This window comes from Somniosus microcephalus, chromosome 12, assembly GCF_052327205.1.
Source record: "Somniosus microcephalus isolate GS21.2 chromosome 12, FLI_Smic_1.0, whole genome shotgun sequence".
Taxonomy (NCBI): Eukaryota; Metazoa; Chordata; class Chondrichthyes; order Squaliformes; family Somniosidae; genus Somniosus; species Somniosus microcephalus.
Window position 1 is genome coordinate 51,526,886 of NC_140998.1, and position 22,380 is coordinate 51,549,265.

The 22,380-nt window shown below is 46.7% G+C and overlaps 1 protein-coding gene across 2 annotated transcripts in view; it reads right to left on the bottom strand.

Moving 5' to 3' along the window:
* Positions 1-22,380, bottom strand: part of prkcha (protein kinase C, eta, a) — a 336,751-nt gene that overhangs the window by 101,983 nt on the left and 212,388 nt on the right. For both annotated transcript variants that reach the window (XR_015080185.1, XM_086002841.1), the window contains exons 4-5: positions 1,850-2,024; positions 813-847 (exon numbers count right to left, since the gene is read on the bottom strand). Coding sequence is in view for 1 of the 2 variants with exons in the window: in XM_086002841.1 (XP_085858967.1) it covers positions 813-847; positions 1,850-2,024 (210 nt within the window). In the remaining variant the exon portion in view is untranslated. The remainder of the gene's footprint in view (positions 1-812; positions 848-1,849; positions 2,025-22,380) is intronic.

A 22,380-nucleotide genomic window follows, 5' to 3' on the forward strand; every position in this document is an offset into this window, starting at 1 on the left:
TGCATGATTACAGATTAATGTGCATTCCACTCCCCACCCCCCACCCCCACACCACCACCCGGTTGATGTTTGTGTCCATAGTAATTTGGGGTCTCTTTCTATCCCAATGCTGTGCCTCTTTTCCTTTATTTGTATTTCTCCCCAGTCTCCAGTGTCATGTGCCTCTGTCCCAAGCAGTGAAAAGCCTCTGCTTCAGTTCACTGTTCCTTAGTGGAAGATCAGTGCCCGTGTTCCCTGATGCCTGTCACTCAGCCCTCTGTCTATGGGGTGGGGGGGGGGGAATCGTGTATCGCGGTCTGGGATCGAGTGTCGCGGTCGGGGATCGAGTGTCGCGGTCGGGGATCGAGTGTCGCGGTCGGGGATCGTGTGTCATGGTCGGGGATCGTGTGTCGCGGTCGGGGATCGAATATCGCGGTCGGGAACATGTATCGCGGTCGGGGATCGAGTGTCGCGGTCGGGGATCGAGTGTCGCGGTCGGGGATCGCGTGTCGTGGTCGGGGATCGCGCGTCGCGGTCGGGGATCGCGCGTCGCGATCCGGGATCGCGCGGCGCGGTCGGGGATCGCGCGTCGCGGTCGGGGATCGCGCGTCGCGGTCGGGGATCGCGCGTCGCGGTCGGGGATCGTGTGTCGCGGTCGGGGATCGTGTATTGCGGTTGGGGATTGAGTATCGCGGATGGGGATCGAGTATTGTGGTCGGGGATCGAGTATCGCGGATGGGGATCGGATTTGGTTTTGGAAGTTGCGAAGTTCAGTTGCCTGAACCCGGTGTGATTTACCTCATCCGTCTCATTAAATTAAAATGAATGATTACCTTGACACTGGTATCCCTGCTTTCCAAAGATTCCCCTGTAGATAAAAAACAATGAAAATCACCAGATAGGTTGGGACGAAGACAGCCCGTCAATCCATTTCATGTCATCTTTCTACCATCCTCCCATTACAGTATCTGGCTGTTTCTTAAACGAATCCTGTGCCCTGGTCTCAACCAACCTTCCTGGCAACCTGTTCATGTGTTGATCACCCACTGTATAAACAAATAATTCCTGACGTCTGAATTCTCTTGGCTGATAACTGCTGCTGCATTACTTTGGCAATGTGTTAACTTGTTAATCTCCTCTGTGCAGGGGGTTTCCCCAGCTGACACCGTCAGAGTAAGTGAAGGATACATAAATCTTCCATTTTATTTCAAATAAGCCTCGTCCTTAAGTACTTTGTCTTTCAAAATGCTTGCAAAAGACAAATTCGCCAAGGCTTCTTCGACAGCACCTCTCAAACCCACGACCTCTTCCACCTAGAAGGACAAGGGCAGCAGGCGCATGGGAACACCATCACCTCCGAGTTCCCCTCCAAGTCACACACCATCCTGACTTGGAAGTATATCGTTGATCCTTCATCGTCGCTGGGTCAAAATCCTAGAACTCCCTCCCTAACAGCACTGTGGGAGTACCTTCACCACACGGACTGCAGCGGTTCAAGAAGGCGGCTCACCACCACCTTCTCAAGGGCAATTAGGGATGGGCAATAAATACTGGCCTTGCCAGCGACGCCCACAGCCCAGGAATGAATTAAAAAGAAAACTACTTTGTGACACAGAAAAATGCAGGTGCAAATATGCTTCAACATCAGAGGTCACTTGGGATTGTCTTTATTTGCACAAGAACATGAAATACTGAGTGGATGAGCACTCACTCTTGCATGGTCACCGAAAGAGAGCCCTTGATTTTCTTGTGAAACAGGTCACAGATATGGATGGCACCTGACAGATGTTCCATTTTTAAGGATTTTAACATTTAAGCAAAAGGCACATGACTTCTTTAACACCAGTAACTTAATACAGCCGCTTCCTACCAGATGAATTCCCTGCAGTGGGAGCAGTACGTGGGCTGTCGCAGGTAAGTGGCCATGAACTTATGATTGTTGACCTGGTGAATCTTTCGCCGCATCGCGCCTTGGCGTTTCCTGGAAAATATGCGTTCCTTGAACGCTCTTTCGGTTGAATTGTTTTTCACTTGGCTTTCTGGTTCTAAGAAGAAGAAATTGTAAAAAGTATATTAAAAAGGACGTCAAATCCCCAAACCAGGACATCTTTCTAGTTGGCTCTATTCCATCATGCGCAGTTGCGCCAGGCAAAGGAGGTGCTTTAAATCAGGATACAACAGGCCTGCTTGCATCATCTCTGCCACTGAGAGTTTAAAGGTCATCCTACAGCGGTTTTGCACTGAGCCTCCGGCATGACTTCATTTGAATAGGTACTTTCAGTGTTTGGCATCCTTCCTCGGAATTAGACAAATGTGCACCTGATTTTATTTTTTCTGATTGTAACAAGACCAGTGTGTGTCATTCTTGCCCTTCCTACTAGCAGTGGCTATTTTGGAAATGTCATGTTAACCTTTTCAAAGCTTGGCTCAGGAGATAGATAATCTTAATGAATAATCCTTGGGTACTATTTCTTACACAGGTAAGACCCTATGTCACAAGAGGGTCCTTCATGTGCTCTAAAGGATTACAGTTTTAATGGAAAACTGTTTAACAAAAAAAACATTGTTTACAAACACATGATAATAACTGCACTGTTTTCCTGACTCCACGCCCTCACCAGTCAGAAAAAGGGTTGGCAAGCAACTTTTCATATAGTCAATGCCCTTGAATTCTTTTGCTACTTTCAAGCAGATCTACCGATACTGTTGCTTTCAATTGGCGAGTGGTCTGCACGACTGCAGCCTCCCATCCTCCTAGATTGGGACTGCAATCTCATGCCGGTTTTGATGGCTGGTACATCCTGGTATTTCTCTCATTAGAGAGCAAGCGAAAGGAAGAGAATGCTATGGAGATGGAACTATCCCAGCATTCAAAGCAGTAGTTAAGGTAATCTATTAAAACTCATAGCGCCTGTAGCTTTAATGGAAGACCTTCACTATCAGTATGTGACATCGCCATTCTTTCTACATGCCAACCCACAAAACTTGGAAAAGCTGACGAACGGCTTCAAAAAAAAAGGCAGTCCTGTAAAATCGGACATCTCGAAAAACAACTGAAATACAGCCCTGAATAAAGGCCTGTGACCAAGGCCACCGTTTCAAGGTGACTGAATAAATTAAATTCCCTTCCTTTACATTGGAATTAAGGAGCTTGAATTGGTGTTTTGGGACCTCATTCCACAATACTGTTTTATTTTCTGTGAAACCCAATGGTCTCACGTGTGACCCATGAAAAGAATGAATTATAATGGGAATGCAATGGGACATGAACGGTCACGACTTAAGCTATAGCCACATATGGAATACATAAAACTGTCATTTTTTACTGTGGGGCATTAAAAAATTTCTGAAAGGGAAAATGCGCTCTGATGGTAAAGAATCTATTTTCTCTGAGAATCTGGGAGTATGAACCCTTCAGGAAATTTTCTTTTTTCATATTTTTTTGTTGCACTGTGATTCTTTTCCTTGTCTGCTTTTTCTGCTCTGCATCAGTGAGCTGGCAACTCAACTTCAACAATAAAGATGAATTGACACATTCCCAACTGAGATCAAGAACTCACAGGAAATTGTGCAAATTTTATAGACACCACACCAGGCTTCCTAGAAATAATGTTTATTTTTATTTGATAAAGTTTATTAATAAAGAAGGTGGCAATAGAAACAAGACTTCCTGTAGGTCACAAAAAGTGACTACAATGTGAAGCTTACTACTTACAATCTCCAGCAAGCAGCATAAACGAGTGACATCTGGGGTTTTTAATTTTGATGCACCAGTTTATAAATGGTGATAAATGCTCACATAGAAACATAGAAGATAGGAGTAGGAGTAGGCCATTCGGCCCCTCAAGCCTGCTCCGCCACTCAATGAGATCATGGCTGATCATCCAAGTTCAGTACTCTGTCCCTGCCTTCTCCCCATATCCCTTGATCCCTTTAGCCTTAAGAAATATATCTAACTCCTTCTTGAATATATTTAATGAATTGGCCTCTACTGCCTTCTGTGGTAGAGAATTCCACAGGTTCACCACTCTCTGGGTGGAGAAATTCCTCCTCATCTCTGTCCTAAATGGCTTACCCCTTATCCTTAGACTGTGACCCCTGGTTCTGGACTCCCCTGCCATCGGGAACATCCTTCCTGCATCTAGTCTGTCTAGTCCTGTTAGAATTTTATAAGTTTCAATGAGATCCCCTCTCATTCTTTTAAACTCCAGCGAGTATAAGCCCAATCGTCCCAATCTCTCCTCATACGTCATTCCTGCCATCCCAGGTATCAGCCTGGTGAATCTTCGCTGCACTCCCTCCATGGCAAGAACATCCTTCCTCCGATAAGGTGCCAAAACTGCACACAATACTCAAGGTGTGGTCTCACCAAAGCCCTGTACAACTGCACCAAGACAAGCTGAGAGATAACATTATAATTTAATTTTAGCTCCCTTTAAGGATAAAATACTGATCAGAAAGGCAATCGTGCATAATCAACTGATACAATGCTAATCCGACATGAAAGTTAAGCTTGTCAGTGCGGCTGAGAAATTTATCCAAATAACAACAGCCAAACAGCTCCCTTCCCATAAAATAAGTAGTGTTTTTTGTTTAAATTTCCCATTGCTTGCTGTTTTGGTTCTTCATTTCAAGGACAGAATTGTTTGAGCTCTCTGCTCCTTCCCCACTGACCATAAACTACTCCCAGTTTCCTTTTTGCAGCCGGACAATCCATCAGCTTGGCGAGTAGCCTTTCACTCACCATATACTTGAACTTTACCAGAGAAACTAATCCTGAAAGGTTAGACAAATCTATCGTTAATATTGTCAATGCACCACTGCGTATGGGGCACGAAGGTACAAGAGAAGCAAGAAACAATCGCTGATCAGAGCTGGAGAGATAAAAGTGCGCATGTTACCTGCAAGCTGGTGAATTGTGTTTTTTTCCCCATTATGCTTAGCCAAGGCTGTAAGGTAACTCACTTCCTGCCTGGTTGGCCTCTGGAATCTTTGAGCACTGCTTTCTAATGTGTTCCTCGCATTATTGGTTTACGAACATACGATAGTGCCAGGCAGGAAAAGACCAGCTTGTCTATCAAGCCTGCCTCACACACATAATAGCCGGAGCATCATGACTAAACACTTCCTCCCCCCCCCCCCCCCGCGCACCCCCCGCAGCCATGTAATCTCCTGGGAGAGGCAAAAACAGAGAAGAAACCCAGGGTCAATAAGAGAAAAATACACTGGAAAATTCCTCCCCGACCCCCTTAGGCGGTCAAAAACAGTCCAGGGGATCACATGGACCAGATGTTTTGCAGGGCATCTATTACTTGAGAACACATCTTTTGTCTGTCCCACCTAAACTGTGTGGGGGTCCTGGTTAATATGCTACCAAACTCAGCTGTGGTAACATTTGCCAAATTTCCCATAATGGCCCACATTATGAGGTATTTTCTAGAGCACTTCAAGCTGAAGGTGCTATGGTCATAATGCCTTGCACACTCCTTCTCCTGCACATGCATTGAAACATTGTGTATGCACAGAAGAAGTAACGCACAATATATCATGGGATAGTTTAAAAGGACGAAGAATCAAAGAGTTTTTCAGCTAGGGCACAAGCAGCACGAATGAAGATGTAAAACGCATACCATTCATGTTTTGCGTAGACAGTTGGTAACTAAGGTACCACCTAGTGCCCCTTTTTTTTTATCCGTTCATAGGATCTGGGTATCGCTGGCAAGGCCAACATTTATTGCCCATCCCTAATTGTCCTTGAAAAGGTAGTGGTGAGCTGCCTTCTTGAACCGCTGCAGTCCGTGTGGTGAAGGTACTCCCACAGTGCTGTTAGGGAGGGAGTTCCAGGATTTTGACCCAGCGATGATGAAGGAATGGTAATTTATTTCCAAGTCAAGATAGTGTGTAACTTGGAGGGGAACTTGGAGGTGGTGGTGTTCCCATGCACCTGCTGCCCTTGTCCTTCTAGGTGGTAGAGATTGTGGGTTTGGGAGGTGCTGCCGAAGGAGCCTTGGCGAGTTGCTGCAGTGCATCTTGTAGATGGTACACACTGCAGCCACAGTGCGCCGATGGTGGAGGGAGTGAATGTTTAAGGTGGCGGGTGGGGTGCCAATCAAGCGGGCTGCTTTGTCCTGGATGGTGTCAAGCTTCTTGAGTGTTGTTGGAGCTGCACACATCCAGACAAGTGGAGAGTATTCCATCACACTCCTGACTTGTGCCTTGTAGATGGTGGAAAGCCTTCTTCCCATAGAGACTATTGAAATCCTCTGCATTACATCTACTATCAGTTAAATTTCAGATCTTTTTTCTTTGTTCAGCAATTTATTTTTCATTAAAGAAAATAAAAAAACTGGAAATGCTTGAAATCTTAAAACAGAAACAGAAAAAGCTGGAAATACACAGCAGATCAGTCAGTATCTGTAAAGAGAAAAGACGAGTTAATGTTTTGGGTGAGATCCTTGGTGAGAATATTCTGACAGAAGTTTTCCTCTGAAACTCTAACTTGTCTTTTCTATTTACAAATGCTGACTGACTGTTGCACATTTCCAACATTTTCTGAATTTATTTTTGATGCTCACCAAATGCAAAGCCAAATTCGAGGAAGCCCATCACCCATGGTAATGTGAGAATCTTTACCCGATCCCCTTGAGCCGAATAGTAAACATGCTTTGAGGATGAACATGAAAGGAGTAATATGGTTGTCAGGCTGCAACTAGTTTGAATATAATGTCCAGCATAAACAGAAAAAACACTTCTGCACATGTGCCAGGGAGGCTCTTAAGGTGACATTTTTTTTGCGTGCATGCATGAAAGTACACAGGTAATATGGGTACGGTAGTGTACTGGTTAATTACTGGACTAGAAATCCAGAGGTCTGGACTAATAATCCAGTGAATGAGAGTTCAAATCCCACCATGGCAGTTTGAGAATTTGAATTCAGTTTAAAATCTGTAAATAAAAAGCTTGAATCAGTAAAGTGACCGTGAAGCTGTTGGATTGTCATAAAAACCCAACTGGTTCACTAATGTCCTTTAGGCGAGGAACTGGCCGTCCTTACCCAGTCTGGCCTATATGTGACTCCAGTCTCACACCAACGTGGTTGGCATTTCACTACTGCACTGAAGTGTCTGCCTAGATTACATGCTCACGTCCTGGAGTGGGGCTTAAACCTACAATCGTCTGACTCGGGAGCGAGAATCAGAAGCCACTCAGCTGCATCAATCCTCTACAAGCACCTTCACCACACAGCAGTTCAAGAGGGGGTGACTACGTGTGTGGATGAGGGTAGTGCAGTTGATGTAGTCTACATGGACTTCAGTAAGGCTTTTGACAAAGTCCCGCATGGGAGACTGGTCAAGAAGGTAAGAGCCCATGGGATCCAGGGCAATTTGGCACATTGGATCCAAAATTGGCTTAATGGCAGGAGGCAGAGGGTGATGGTCGAAGGTTGTTTTTGTGACTAGAAGCCTGTGTCCAGTGGTGGACTGCAGGGATCGGTGCTGGGTCCTTTGCTGTTTGTGGTCTACATTAATGATTTAGATATGAATGTAAGAGGTATGATCAGTAAGTTCGCAGATGACATAAAAATTGGTGGGGTGGTAAATAGCGATGAGGGAAGCCTCAGGCTACAGGACGGTATAGATGGGTTGGTTAGATGGGCAGAACAGTGGCAAATGGAATTTAACCCTGAAAAGTATGAGGTGATGCATTTTAGGAGGACTAACAAGGCAAGGGAATACACAATGAATGGTAAGACCCTAGGAAGGACAGAGGATCAGAGGGACCTTGGTGTGCATGTACAGAGATCCCTGAAGGCAGCAGGACAGGTAGATAAGGTGGTTAAAAAGGCATATGGGATACTTGCCTTCATTAGTCGAGGCATAGAATATAAGAGCAGGGAGGTTATGATGGAGCTGTACAAAACGCTAGTTAGGCCACAGCTGGAATACTGTGTGCAGTTTTGGTCACCACACTATTGGAGGGATGTGATTGCATTGGAGAGGGCGCAGAGCAGATTCATCAGGATGTGCAATGGATAGCGCATTGGACTTCTAGTTGTACGACTAGAACAAGGCCAGGGGTCACAGTCTAAAGATAAGGGGTAAGCCATTTAGGACTGAGATGAGGAGGAATTTCTTCACCCAGAGAGTGGTGAACCTGTGGAATTCTCTACCACAGAAGGCAGTTGAGGCCAATTCATTAAATATATTCAAGAAGGAGTTAGATATATTTCTTAAGGCTAAAGGGATCAAGGGATATGGGGAGAAAGCAGGGACAGGGTACTGAATTTGGATGATCAGCTATGATCTCATTAAATGGCAGAGCAGGCTCAAGGGGCCGAATGGCCTACTCCTGCTCCTATCTTCTATGTTTCTATGTTTCTATGTTACCTGGGCTGCAGCGCTTCAGCTATGAAGAGAGACTGGACAGGCTGGGGTTGTTTTCCTTAGAGCAGAGAAGGCTGAGGGGGGACCTGATTGAGGTATACAAAATTATGAGGGGCATAGATAGGGTAGATAGAAAGGAACTTTTCCCCTTAGTAGAGGGATCAATAACCAGGGGGCATAGTTTCAAGGTAAGGGGCAGGAGGTTTAGAGGAGATTTGAGGAAAAACTTTTTCACCCAGAGGGTGGTTGTAATCTGGAACTCACTGCCTGAAAGGGTGGTAGAGGCAGGAACCCTCACAACATTCAAGAAACATTTAGAGGAAGCACTTGAAATGCCATAGCATACAAGGCTATGGACCAAGTGCTGGAAAATGGGATTAGAATAGACAGGGCTTGATGGCCGGCGCGGACACGATGGGCCGAAGGGCCTCTTTCTGTGCTGTATAACTCTATGGGGGAGAAATTCAGTAGGTTGCACCACCCGTTAGCGCCTTAAGAGGGCGCTAAGTGGGTCGCAAGCCAACTGGCGCCCGGGCGCAGCACTGCCCATGCCTCCCGCTAAATTCCGCGGGACGTTAGTGGTGGCGCTAACCATTAGCGCTGCGCCGCTGCCGATGACATCATCGGTGTGCGCAGCGCCCCGCTGACTCCCCGGCCGCGATATTTGGCAGCGCCCCCTGATTTACCGCCGGACGCTATGTCCGACGGGTTCAGGGGGGCCTACCTGCGGCTGGGGAGGCGCAAATTAAAGGCGAGGTGCGGGGCGGCCATTTTTGTTGTTGGCCGCCTGCCAGCACCTGCCTGCGCTCCCGTCCCCGGCCTCCTGAACCGCCCCCCCCCCCCCCCGCGGAGTGCCGGCTGCGTTCCACGAGCCCAGCACTTCTCCTCGGTGCCGGGCTCTTTTGCCTGCACTCCCGATCCTCGGGGGCCCAGCTGGGCCCCAGATCGCGCTGCACAAGGCCCCTCCCCTTTAGGAAGGGAAGGAAGGCCTGCAATACCGCAGTGCGACGAGTGCAGCGTGTGGTGCTGCGGCACGTTGCGCCACGATAGTCACTCGCAGCGCCCCAAGAGGGATGCGGGTCGCCTCCTGTAGCACCGCGCTTCCCTTTGGGGCGCAACCACTCAATTTCCGGTGCGGGGGCGCGAATGTTTTCGGGGCGCTACTTTTAGCACCCTGGCGAGGCTGGCGCCCCAAACGGGGCTATACTCCATTTCTCCCCCTATGACTTTAAGAAGAAACCCCGCTACCACCTTCTCAGGGCAACTAGGAATGGGCAATAAATGCCGGTCTTGCCAGCGACACCCACATAAGAACATAAGAAATAGGAGCAGGAGTAGGCTATTCGGCCCCTCGAGCCTGTTCCGCCATTCAATGAGATCATGGCTGATCTTCCACCTCAACTCCACTTTCCCGTCCGATCCCTATATCCCTTGATTCCCCTAGAGCCCAAACATCTATCTATCTCAGCCTTGAATATACTCAAAGACTCAGCATTCACAGCCCTCTGGGGTAGAGAATTCCAAAGATTCACAACCCTCTGAGTGAAGAAATTCCTCCTCATCTTGGTCTTAAATGGCCAACCCCTTATCCTGAGACTATACCCCCTAGTTCTAGACACTCCAGCCAGGGGAAGCAACCTTTCAGCATCTACCCTTTCAATCCCCTTCAGAAGTGTTTCTCTCTCCACAGATGCTGCCTGACCTGCTGAGTATCTCCAGCATTTTCTGTTTTTATTTCAGATTTCCAGCATCTGCAGTATTTTCTTTTTGACCCTTCAACTCGCTGTTTCAAGGAGATCACCTCTCATTCTCCCACATCCCGAGAATGAATAAAAAAAAACACATCCACCTGCCTATGAGCAATGCAAGTGGTCACAAAGTCTTTAAACCACCCCACAACACTCTGTGGGTTATCCCTTCTATGCATAGACTACATCTTGTGCAGAAGTGATAACAAACCACCCCACAACCCTTTGTGAGTTAAGTCCTGAGAAGCACAAACATGGATAGTACCACGTGAGAAGCCCAAACCGAGGGCTGAAATGATCATTGCTCACTCAAAAAGCAAGCAGTTGGCAACTATGCTCCATGTAAACCATCTATCAAAGTATCAGTGAGTCAAGATACAAAACAGTGAGAACTAAAGAGAAAGAAGGCAGCTTATGGATACAACATCAGTAGTATCAGTATAAAGTGACCACTCCTAGCTCGCAACTCACCTTCAGTTATTAGTTGGGAGGCTTTCCATTGCATTGGGTGTGTCTGTGACTGCGATTCTCAATGTTATAATTAATCCACTGGATGGATCAAATACCCAAGTCATGCTCTTGTTCCACCACTATGGGGCAGCAGAGTGTGCTTCTGAAACAGTGAGAGGCTGCAAAAAGGAGGAGGCCCACTCGCAGGATCACAAGACAAATACAGGTAGGGAAGGCCATGTTCACATCTTAGGCCATCTATCCAGTATACAGTTCCCCCATCATGTCACCCAATTGGATGTTGAATGTATCTGTGTATCCTGAAACCATTCCAAGAAACCACTCTGCACCATGACATTCATCAATCCTAAATTGGCTTTCCACTGTTTTCAGCCTATGCCCCCTTGTTCTACTGTTTTATCTAACATTGATGATGAATTAGTGCTCCAGATCTAACTTTTCTATACCGTTAAATATCTTGTATGCCTTCATAAGGTTTTATCTCAGAAAACTCCTCTGGCAGCTAGAAAATCCAGTTTTTCCTGTCTTTCCTCATAGTTCAATCCTTGGATACTGCAAAGAAGTATTGAGGTTCTTAGCAGTTTGATTCAGTGGTAGCACTCTCACCCGAGTCAGAAGATTGTCGGTTCAAGTCTCACTCCAGGACTTGAGCATATAATCTAGGCAGACACTTCAGTGCAGTAGTGAAGAAGTGCTACATTGTTGGAGGTGCTGGGGTTGAAATTCCTTTAGGCCAAATTTCAGGTCTGAAATGAGTGCAGCCTAAAATTGGACCTCGGGCCTCATGAATATTAATTCGGCGGGCTGTCAGCAACTGTCATGTCTCAACAGGCGATGCACAATTTGCAAAAGATTTATAATCGGGCCTTCTGCCTCACCGCCAGCTTCCCGAAGGTAAATCCAGGCCTTAAGTGGTTGCTGAGGCTTAAGCCCCCTAAGACCCAGCTCAATCCAAACACGTTTCTGTAAAGGGGCATAAAACAAGAGTTAGGCTCACCATTTACATATGCAAGGCTGTTTAGGCAGCTGCCTGCAAAGCCGCCTCTACAATTATGTGGTAGAGGTCGCGAGGGAGGGAGGTGCTGTTGAAGTTACCTGTAGGTCATAGGGCTAGAAATTTGGCTCCCCCGGGGGGGCGCTAATGGGGCACAAAGGGCTTATCGCCCAGGGGGCGTAAAAAGCCCTGGGCCACTGCGCGGCTGGTGATTACATCATCGCTGTGCACCGCGACCCCTTACCACCCCATGGCAGAAATTTGGCTGTGCCTTGTGAGGCTGCCGCAGGCGGTGTCAACACCAGCCTCGCAGGTCGCGAATCAGGCCGACCTCTGCTCACAGGACAGTATTTAGAGGGGAGGTGCAGCTGCAACCGCTGCCGCCATTTTTTTTGGCCAACCTCCAGGTCAGCCCCGACATCGCCTCGGTTACCGCCCCACCAGGAAGTGGAGCGCCTGACATTGTGCTTCACTTCCTGTGCGGGGTGGTAAGCCGAATTTAGCGTCCGGGTCGGTACTTCCGCGCCGGGCACTAAATGTCCGGCTTTAACTCGGTTACCGCCCCCAAACGGGGGGGGGGGGTAACCGAATTTTGCGCCCATACATTCTGCAGTCACAATGTGGCAGTGGCAGGGGCACCAATCAATCAAAGTGCTCTGTCCTGGAAGGTGTTGAGCTTCTTGAGTGTTGTTGCAGTTGCACCCATCCAGGCGAATGGTGAGAATTCCATCACACTCCTGACTTGAGCCTTGTAGATGGCGGAGAAGCTTTGAGCGGTCAGGAGCTGAGCCACCCATTGCGGAGTACCTAGCCTCTGCCCTGCTCTTGTAGCCGCAGAGGCTAGTTGAGTTAACTGAAAGAAAGAAAGACTTGCATAAAGTCTCTGGTCAGTGGTGACCCCCCAAGATATTGATATTGCGGGATTCAGCAATGGTGGTGCAATTGAAGATCAGGGTAGTTGGTTGGGTTCTCCTTTGATCAAAATGGCTATTGCCTGTCACTTACGTGGCACAAGTGTCACCTGCCACTTGTCAGACCGAGCCTTTATGTTGTTCAAGTCCTACTGTAAGCTGGCACGTGTTGCTTTATTACCACAGGAGTTGTGAGTGGAGCTGAACACTGGAAGAGCCAGCAATCAGCCCATTTCTGGGGGAAGGTCATTGATGAAGCAGCTGAAGATGGTTAGGCTGAGGACGCTACTCCGAAGAATTCCTGAAATGATGTTCTGGGGCTGTGATGATTGACCTCCCAATAACCACAAACATTTTCCATTTGACCCCTACTGACCTTAGTTTTTCTTGGGCTCGTTGGTATGTACCATATTTTAGGGCCTACCTCAGCCATCTTCCAGATTGTCAGATAGATGCCAGTGTCAAAGTTGTACTGAACAGCTCGGCTAGGGCAACGGTGAGCTCTGGTATGCAGGTCTTCAGCATTACAACCAGGATGTTGTCGGGGCCCATATCTCCAGTGCACTCAGCTACTACTTCATGTTGTATGGAGTGAACCAGATTGGCTGACACTGGCTTCTATGATAGTGGGCATCTTGGGAGAAGGCCAAGTAGGATCAGCCACTGTGCACTTTTAGTTGAAGACACTTGCAAACACTTCAGCCTTGTTTCTTGAACTCATGTGCTAGGCCCAACAATAGTTGAAGATGGGCATTTTCATGGAGTCTTCTCCTCTTGGTTGCTCATTTGTCCATCACCATTTCCCAACTCTAGTGGTAGCACAAAAGAGCTTTGCTCTGGTCCATTGGTTGTGGGGCTGCTTGGCTAAGTCTATATCATACTGCTTTTGGTGTATAACATGCAGGTAGCCCTGTGTAGCGACATCACTAGGTATGTATGGTGCTGCTCCTGGCACACTCCCGATTTAACCAGGTCTCTCGACTTGGTGATGATCGAGGAGTGTGGAATGCATTGGGCCATAAGGTTACAGATTGCCATGGTATACAGTTCTGCTGCTGCTGATAGCCCACAGGACCTCGTGGATGTCCCAGGTTTGAGCTGCTAGACCTGTACTTAGCACAGTGATTGTACCACACTACACAAAGGAGGATGTCCTCACTGTGGAGATGAGACTTTGCCTTCACAAGGACTGTGTGATGGTCATTTTTACCAATGCTATCGTGGACAGATGTGTCTGTGATAAGTAGATTAGTGAAGATGAGGTCAATAGGTTATTTCCTCCATTATCAAAATCCTGGAACTCCCTACCTAACAGCATCTTCACCACACGGACTGCAGCGGTTCAAGAAGGCGGCTCACCACCACCTTCTCAAGGGCAATTAGGGACGGGCAGTAAATGCTGGCATTGTCAGCGACGCCCACATCCCATAAACGAATAAAAAAAAATTATACTGAGGCCCCATCTGCCTGTTCATTTATCTTCGTTCTTGTTTCTGGGGCTTTGCTGTGTGCAAATTGGTTGTCGTAACAATGACAATTCAAAAAATAAGGGGGCTGAGGGCACGAAAAGTGCTTTATAAACATGAATTCTTTCTTTTCTTTTCTTTTCCTCTACCTCTTTGGGCCTGAGTGTATCTTGGTGACCAAAAATTTTAAAGTGGTGAATGAAAGTGGTTGTATTTAGATTTTCTATTTGGAGAAATCCATAAACATTATGGCCTAGAAATTCAGTTGTTTGCGCCAGCCGCTAGCGCCTTAGGAGGAGGAGATGTGGGGCGCTAGGCGGCTAGCGGCCGGGCGCAGCGCGATCTGCGCCTCTCCCCAACTTCAGTAAAGATTTAGCGGTGGCGCAAAGCCTTTGCGCGCGCTCAGCTGCGTGTGCAGATCCTGACGTCATTTCATCGTGCAACGCCCTTTGTGCGCCCCAAACCGGAAATTCAGTGGCGCCGGCCTATTGTGCGCCTGGCGCCCCTAGCGACTGGTAGAGGGGAACGGTTCCCAGTCGCTGCGGGGCGAGGGGGGCGCAAATTAAAGGGCACTCCTCCTGCAGTAGAAATGGCAGCCATTTTGCAACACTCCTTCTTTGTGAGAGACGGATCTTTGCAGAGAGACAAAGGGAGAGAGCTTTCTGGTTTGGCTCAACACTCGCACAGGTACTTGTGGCTTCAGGCCACAGCTTTGCACTTGTCTTTAACTTCAGAGCCATAGCATTGATTGGAAACATATAATGGGGGCTGCAATGGGTGCAAACGTTGGCCTTCTCCATAGTCCTGGGCGTTGTACAGATCAAGCAGCAGTGGTCAGGCCTTGCTTCAGGGCTGCAGTGTGCAGGGCGTGGCAGGCAAACAAATCCACCCTCCCCCTTTAAGAGCTCACCAGCGCCAGAGTGTCTGCCGTCAATCAGCAACTCGCTGAACCTGCGCTGCGCCCGCCCTCAGGGGTATCGCCCCGGGCCGCCGGCTTAGCGCCTAATGATAGTCATGCATCGCCTGTTTTAGCGCAGCAGCAACCTCTTGGGGCGATGCCACTGAATATCGGCGAAGGTGGCGCGAAGTTGCGCCGGGCGCAAACTTTAGCGGCCGCCCGGCTGTAGCGCCCCAAACGTGGCTATACTGAATTTCTAGGCCTATATGTCATATCAAAAGTTATAGCTCAACAGATAACCCAATAAAGGCATATACAGTACCACGAGTGCAAAATGATCAGTATTCCAGTTCATTCACCCATGTAAGTGAATGAAATAACTCACAGACCCGAGTTTGTGCAGCTTGCCCAGAACAAACAGGAATATGTGTCACACATCAGTGGACACAGAACTTGAAGTCAGAAACAATCATCCTTTTCCAACTCTATAGTGCTGTCATTCCCCAACAGATGTAGGGATCAGCCGTCACGATGGTGATCCTTCTCGCGAAGGCTATGGAAAGATCAATTTTGCTATCAGATCACTAGTGAATGCAACTCTGCAGAAGTCAGTGCTAGTACGATTGGTACACTTCTGTTGTCATGTCAAACAGAGAAGGAATCAGACTCATTGCTGCAGAAATGCATGCTGGCGTACCAAAACACTGAAACTAGTAAGTCAGTGCGGTCACACAGACGCACCCCACCACCCCGTCCTCCCAGCACACAATGACGTGCAATTCTATTTATAAAATGTACTGAATTTACATAGTAATATTATAGATATAGATGCATCCTATTTACTCAGTAATGTGCAGATACCACTCCACCATACTTACATGCTAATATGCAAATACAGATGTGCCACATTTACCTAGTAATGCACAGTAACAGATCTACCCAGTAGAATGCAGATACATATGCACAACATTTACACTGTAGCAGCCAATTACAGATGCACCACATTTGCAAGCAAATGCCACAAAGAATTTGCAAATGCAGCACTACAATTGCTTCAGCATTTGAATCTTACATGCCCTCCACAATGGTGATTGTATCAGACTGAAGTGATTATTCTATGAGATTATTCTCTGGCTGCTTCATCATAAGGTCAGAAGTGGGGATGTTTGCTGATGATTGCACAGTGTTCAGTTCCATTCGCAACTCCTCAGATAATGAAGCAGACTGTGCCCGCATGCAGCAAGACTTGGACGACACTCAGACTTGGGCTGATACGTAGCAAGTAACATACGCATCACACAAGTGCCAGGCAATGACCATCTCCAATAAGGTAACGTCTAACCCCCTCCCCATGACATTTAATGGCATTACCATTGCCGAATCCCCCACCATCAACATCCTGGGGGGTCACCATTGATCAGAAACTTAACTGGACCACCCACATAAAGACTGTGGCTACAAGAGCAGGTCAGAAGCTGGGTATTCTGCGGCGAGTGACTCACCTCCCGACTCCCCAAAGTCTTTCCACCATCTACAAGTCACAAGTAAGGAGTGTGATGGAATGCTCTCCACTTGCCTGGACGAGTGCAGCTCCAACAACACTCAAGAAGCTCGACTCCATCCAGGACAAAGCAGCCCGCTTGATTGGCACTCCATCCACCTTCAACATTCACTCCCTCCACCACCAGCGCACCGTATCTGCAGTGTACGATTTATAAGATACATTGCAGCAACTCGCTAAGGCTTCTTCGACAGCACCTTCCAAACCCGCGACCTCTACTACCTAGAAGGACAAGGGCAGAAGGTGCATGGGAACGCCACCACCTCCAAGTTCCCCTCCAAGTCACACACCATCCTAACTTGGAAATATATCGTCGATCCTTCATCGTCACTGGGTCAAAATCCTGGAACTCCCTCCCTAACAGCACTGTGGGAGTATCTTCACCACACGGACTGCAGCGGTTCAAGAAGGTGGCTCACCACCACCTTCTCAAGGGCAATTAGGGATGGGTAATAAATGCTGGCGTTGCCAGCAACGGAAACATCCTGTGAAAGAATTTTTAAAAATTCAAATGTCTAAAAGAGTTTGTATCAACAATTTAACAGTGGTTCCTTCAAGTGAATCTCATTCCCCGAAATCTGAAAGTGGCATTTTTGCAACAGACCAGAATTGTATCCCCCAAGGACTGGAAATCACAGTACTTGGTGCAATTGTTTATTGGATTAAAGGAAGCCACACTCTATTCTATCAAGCACTCTATGAATTGAGGAATATTAAACACAGACCAGTGCTTTTAGAGACCAAAGCAGCTAATACATTTAATCACAATTAGTAATGATAAGCAGCAGAAACATTTAGCAAACATTAAAAGCACAATCTATCTCAACACACGTACAATAAGAAAGTCCAGATTGTGTCAATTACACTTTGTAGGAATCATTCCGAAGAAATACGACAGTTCTTAGAATCATAGAATGATACAGCACAGAAGGAGGCCATTTGGTCCATCGTGCCTGTGCCGGCTCTTTGAAAGAGATATCTAATTACAGGAAACTTTGTGCTATCCGGCACCGACGGGACCGAGCTGTTGCCGTCCCATCAAAACTGCCGGACAAACCAGCGCTAATGTTAAAACATACGGAAGCTTTTGAGCTCCGTATCTAGCAACAAACCCTGTTGCTTAGCAACAGTTTCTAAACAGTCGGCCGTAGCTTGCAAGCATCTCTGTAGCTAAGCAACAGCTTTAGCTAGACCTTGCAGAGCCTGACTAGTGAAAAAAAAGCAACGAAAAGAAAAAAAACTTACTGAACCGACTCCTGAATTTTGCCGGTGGCTCGAGCATTCCGGACAGTTAACCTCCAGATAAACCAAAGTTTCCTGTAGTTCCACTACCCTGCTCTTTCCTCATAGCCCAGCAATTTTTTCCTCTTCAAGTATCTATTCAATTTCCTTTTGAAAGTGATTATTGAATCTGCTTCCACCACTCTTTCAGGCAGTGAATTCCAGATCACAACAAATCGCTGTGTAAATTCTTTTTTCTCATGTTGTATCTGGTTCTTTTGCCATTTAGCTTAAATCTGTATCCTCTGGTTCCTGACCTTTATGCCACTGGAAACAGCTTTTCCTTATTTACTCTATCAAAACCCTTCAAGGTTTTGAACACCTCTATCAAATCTCCCCTTAATCTTCTCCGCTCTAAGGAGAACAACCCCAGCCTCTCTAGTCTCTCCACATAACTGAAGTCTTTCATCCCTGGTACTATTCTAGTAAATCTCCTCTGCACCCTCTCTAAGGCCTTGACATCCTTCCTATAGTGTGGTGCCCAGAATTGGCCACAATACTCGAGCTGGGGTCCAACCAGTGTTTAGTAAAGGTTTAGCATAACTCAACTGTGTCCGTTCCCTATCCTGTACTTCTGCTCTCACCCCTTCCCCTCCCTCCCAGAACCACGATAGGGTTCCCCTTGTCCTCACCTTTCACCCCACCAGCCTCTACACTCAATGGATCATCCTCCGCCATTTCTGCCACCTCCAGCGTGATCCCACCACTAAACACATCTTCCCTTCCCCCTCCCCTTTCAGCATTCCAAAGGGACCGCTCCCTCCGTGACACCCTTGTCCACTCCTCAATTACCCACAACACCCCGCCCCTTCCCACGGCACTTTCCCGTGCAAGCGCAGGAGATGCAACACCTGCCCTTTTACCTCCTCCCTTCCCACTGTCCAGGGCCCCAAACACTCCTTCCAGGTGAAGCAGCGATTTATTTATACTTCTTGCAATTTAGTATGTGGTCTCCTCTACATTGGGGAGACCAAACGCAGATTGGGTGATCACTTTGCAGAACACCTCCATTCAGTCTTTAAGCATGATCCCGAGCTTCCGGTCGCCTGTCACTTTAATCTCCGCTCTACTCCCACTCTGTCCTCGGCCTCCTACACTGTTCTAACGAAGCTCAATGGAAACTCGAGGAACAGCACCTCATCTTTCAGTTAGGCACTTCACAGCCTTCTGGACTCAAACATTAACTTCAACAATTTCAGACCACAACCTCTGCTCCTATTTTTTCAGATGGCAGCTGTTGATGATTCTGCCATTCCCATTTACACCTCTACTAAACCCATCTTTTGTTTCTTTACTTGTCCCATTGCCATCTCCATTTGCTTTGTCCAATCATACTCTTTGTCATTTAATCATTCCTGCCTTCCACCCGATCACAGATCTTCCCTTTGTTCGCTCCTCCCCTCCCCCCTTTCCCTGCCCCTGCGCATGCTTAAAATCTGTTACATCTCTAACTTTTTCCAGTTATGACAAACGGTCATTGACCAGAAACGTTAACTCTGTTTCTCTCTCCACAGATGCTGCCTGACCTGCTGAGTATTTCTAGCATTTTCGGTTGTTATTTCAGATTTCCAGCATCCACAGTATTTTGGTTTAGCATAGCTTCCTTGCTTTTGTACTGTATGCCTCTATTTATAAAACCAAGGATCCCGCCTTCGCAACCTGTCCCGCCTTCGCAACCTGTCCCGCCTTCTCAACCTGTCCCGCCTTCGCAACCTGTCCCGCCTTCTCAACCTGTCCCGCCTTCTCAACCTGACCCGCCTTCTCAACCTGTCCCGCCTTCTCAACCTGTCCCGCCTTCTCAACTTGTCCCGCCTTCACATCTTGTCCCGCCTTCTCAACCCGCCTTCTCAACCTGTCCCGCCTTCTCAACCTGACCCGCCTTCTCAACCTGTCGTGCCTTCTCAACCTGTCCCGCCTTCTCAACCTGTCCCGCCTTCACAACCTGTCCCGCCTTCTCAACCTGTCCCGCCTTCTCAACCTGTCCCGCCTTCTCAACCTGTCGTGCCTTCTCAACCTGTCCCGCCTTCTCAACCTGTCCCGCCTTCTCAACCTGTCCCGCCTTCTCAACCTGTCGTGCCTTCTCAACCTGTCCCGCCTTCTCAACCTGTCCCGCCTTCTCAACTTGTCCTGCCAACTTCAAAGATTTACAGCCCCAGGTTTCTCTGTTCCTGCACCCCCTTGAAAATTGTACCATTTAGTTTATATTGCCTCTCCTCATTCTTCCTACCAAAATAAATCACTTCTCACTTCTCTGCGTTAAATTTCATTTGCCCATTTCACCAGTCTGCCTATGTCCTCCTGAAGTCTGTTACTATCCTCCTCATTGTTTACTACATTTCTGAGTTTTGTGCCATCTGCAAACTTTGAAATGATGCCCTGTATACCCAAGTCCAGGTCATTAATTAATATATATCAAAAAGAGCAGTGGTCCCAGCACCAACCACTATGGGATATCACTGTTCACTTCCCTCCAGTCCGAATGACACCATTCACCACTACTTTCTGCTCTCTGTCCCTTAGCCAATTTCGTATCCATGCAGCCACTGTCCACTTTAATCTTATGGGCTTCAATTCTGCTAACAAGTTTATTATGTGATACTTTATCAAATGCTTTTTGAAAGTACATATACACAACATCAATCGCACTACCTCATCCACCCGCTCCATTACTTCATCAAAGAACTCGATCAAGTTAGTCAAACACAATTTGCCTTTAACAAATCTGTGCTGGCTTTCATATATTAACCCATATTTTTCAATGTACCCTTTAATTTTGCTCCAGATTAATGTCTCTAAAAGTTTCCCCACCACCGATGTTAGGCTACATGGCCTGTAGTTGCCGGGTTTATCCCTCTCCCCTTTTTTGAACAGTGGTGTAACATTTGCAATCCTCCAATCTTCTGGCACCTCTCCCATGTCTAAGGAGGATTGGAAGATTGTGGCCAGAGCCTCCGCAATTTCCACCTTTACTTCCCTCAGTAACCTAGGATGCATCCCATCCGGACCAGATGACTTTTCTACTTTAAGCGCTGCCAACCTTTTAATTATCTCGTCTTTATCTATTTTTATCCTATTCAATCTCTCTACTACCTTCTCCTTTACCGTGACATTGCCAGTATCCTCTTCTTTAGTGAACTCAGATGCAAAGTACTCATTTAGTACCTCAGCCATGTCCTCTGCCTCCATAAGAAGATCTCATTTTTGGTCCCTAATTGCCCTCACCCTTCCTTGGACTATCCTTTTACTATTGATTTGTTTATCAAAGACTTTTACGTTCCATTTTATGTTAGCCGCTAATCTATTCTCATTCACTCTTTTTGCCCCTCTTATTTCCTTTTTCATTTCTCCCCTGTACTATTTGTATTCAGCTTGGTTCTCTACTGAATTATGAGCCTGACATTTATCATAAACTTCCCTTTTCTGTTTAATTTTAATCTCTATATTTTTAGTCATCCAGGGAACTCTAGCTTTGGATGCCCTTTGTTGTCCCTCCTGGGAATGTGTCCAGGTCTGTACCCAAACTATCTCCTCTTTGAAGGCCTCCCGTTGCTCATTTACTGTTTTATCTGCCAATCTTTGACTCCAATCCACCTGAGCCAGATCCCTTTCAACACAATGATGTTAGCCCTCCTCCAGTTGAATATTTTCACATTTGATTTTTCCTTGTCTTTTTCCATATCTACTCTAAACCTAATGATATTGTGATCACTGTTTCCCAAATGCTCTCCCACTGAAACATGCTCCACTTGCCCCATTTCATTTCCCAGAACTAGATCCAGCACTGCTCCCTTCCTCATTAGGCTGGAAACATGATCAAGGAAGTTCTCTTGTACACATTTCAGGAATTCCTCCCCCTCTTTGCCTTTTACACTTTTACTAGCCCAGTCTATATTAGGGTAATTGAAGTCCCCCATTATCACTACTCTCCAGTTCTTGCATCGTTCAGCAGTTTGCCTGCAAATTTGTTCCTCTATCTCCTTTAAACTATTTGGTGGCCAATAGTATACTCCCAGCAGCACAATAGCTCCTCTATTGTCCCTTAATTCAAACTTTAGTTCCTGATGACTCAAACAAAATTCCAGTTTCTGGCAAGATCAGTTCAGTAGGTGTTGTCTTCTTATACCAGTTTTGCTGTTAGGACATCATGATGTAATGCAAAAAAATGGATCATGCAACAGAATTCTGAAAAAGCGCAAGAACTGAAGCAAACTCCAATTTTACACCTCTCAATTCTTTCAAAGTAGACACCTTCAGTTGAATTTAACAATGTTACATTAAAATATAGAATTAATTATGCTGCATACAAATATACTAATAAATATCTTATGCAGTTGTAGAGCTGGTCAATATTAACACCATATACAATTGATCATTCTGGCCTCTTCCGCATCCCTGATTTTAATTGCCCCACCATTGGCAGCCGTGCCTTCAGCTGCCTCGGCCCTAAGCTCTGGTATTCCCACCTCTCCCTCCTCCATTAAGACACTCCTTAAAACCTAACTCTGTGACCACCTGTCCTAATACTGTATCTCCTTATGTGGCTCAGTGTCAAATTTTGTTTGACAACTGCTTCCGTGAAACACCTTGGGATGTTTTACTACATTAAAGATGCTATATAAATGCATGTTGTTGCTGTTACACAGCAGGAAAGTACATTTCTATCAGTGGAATTCCAAACACAATTGCC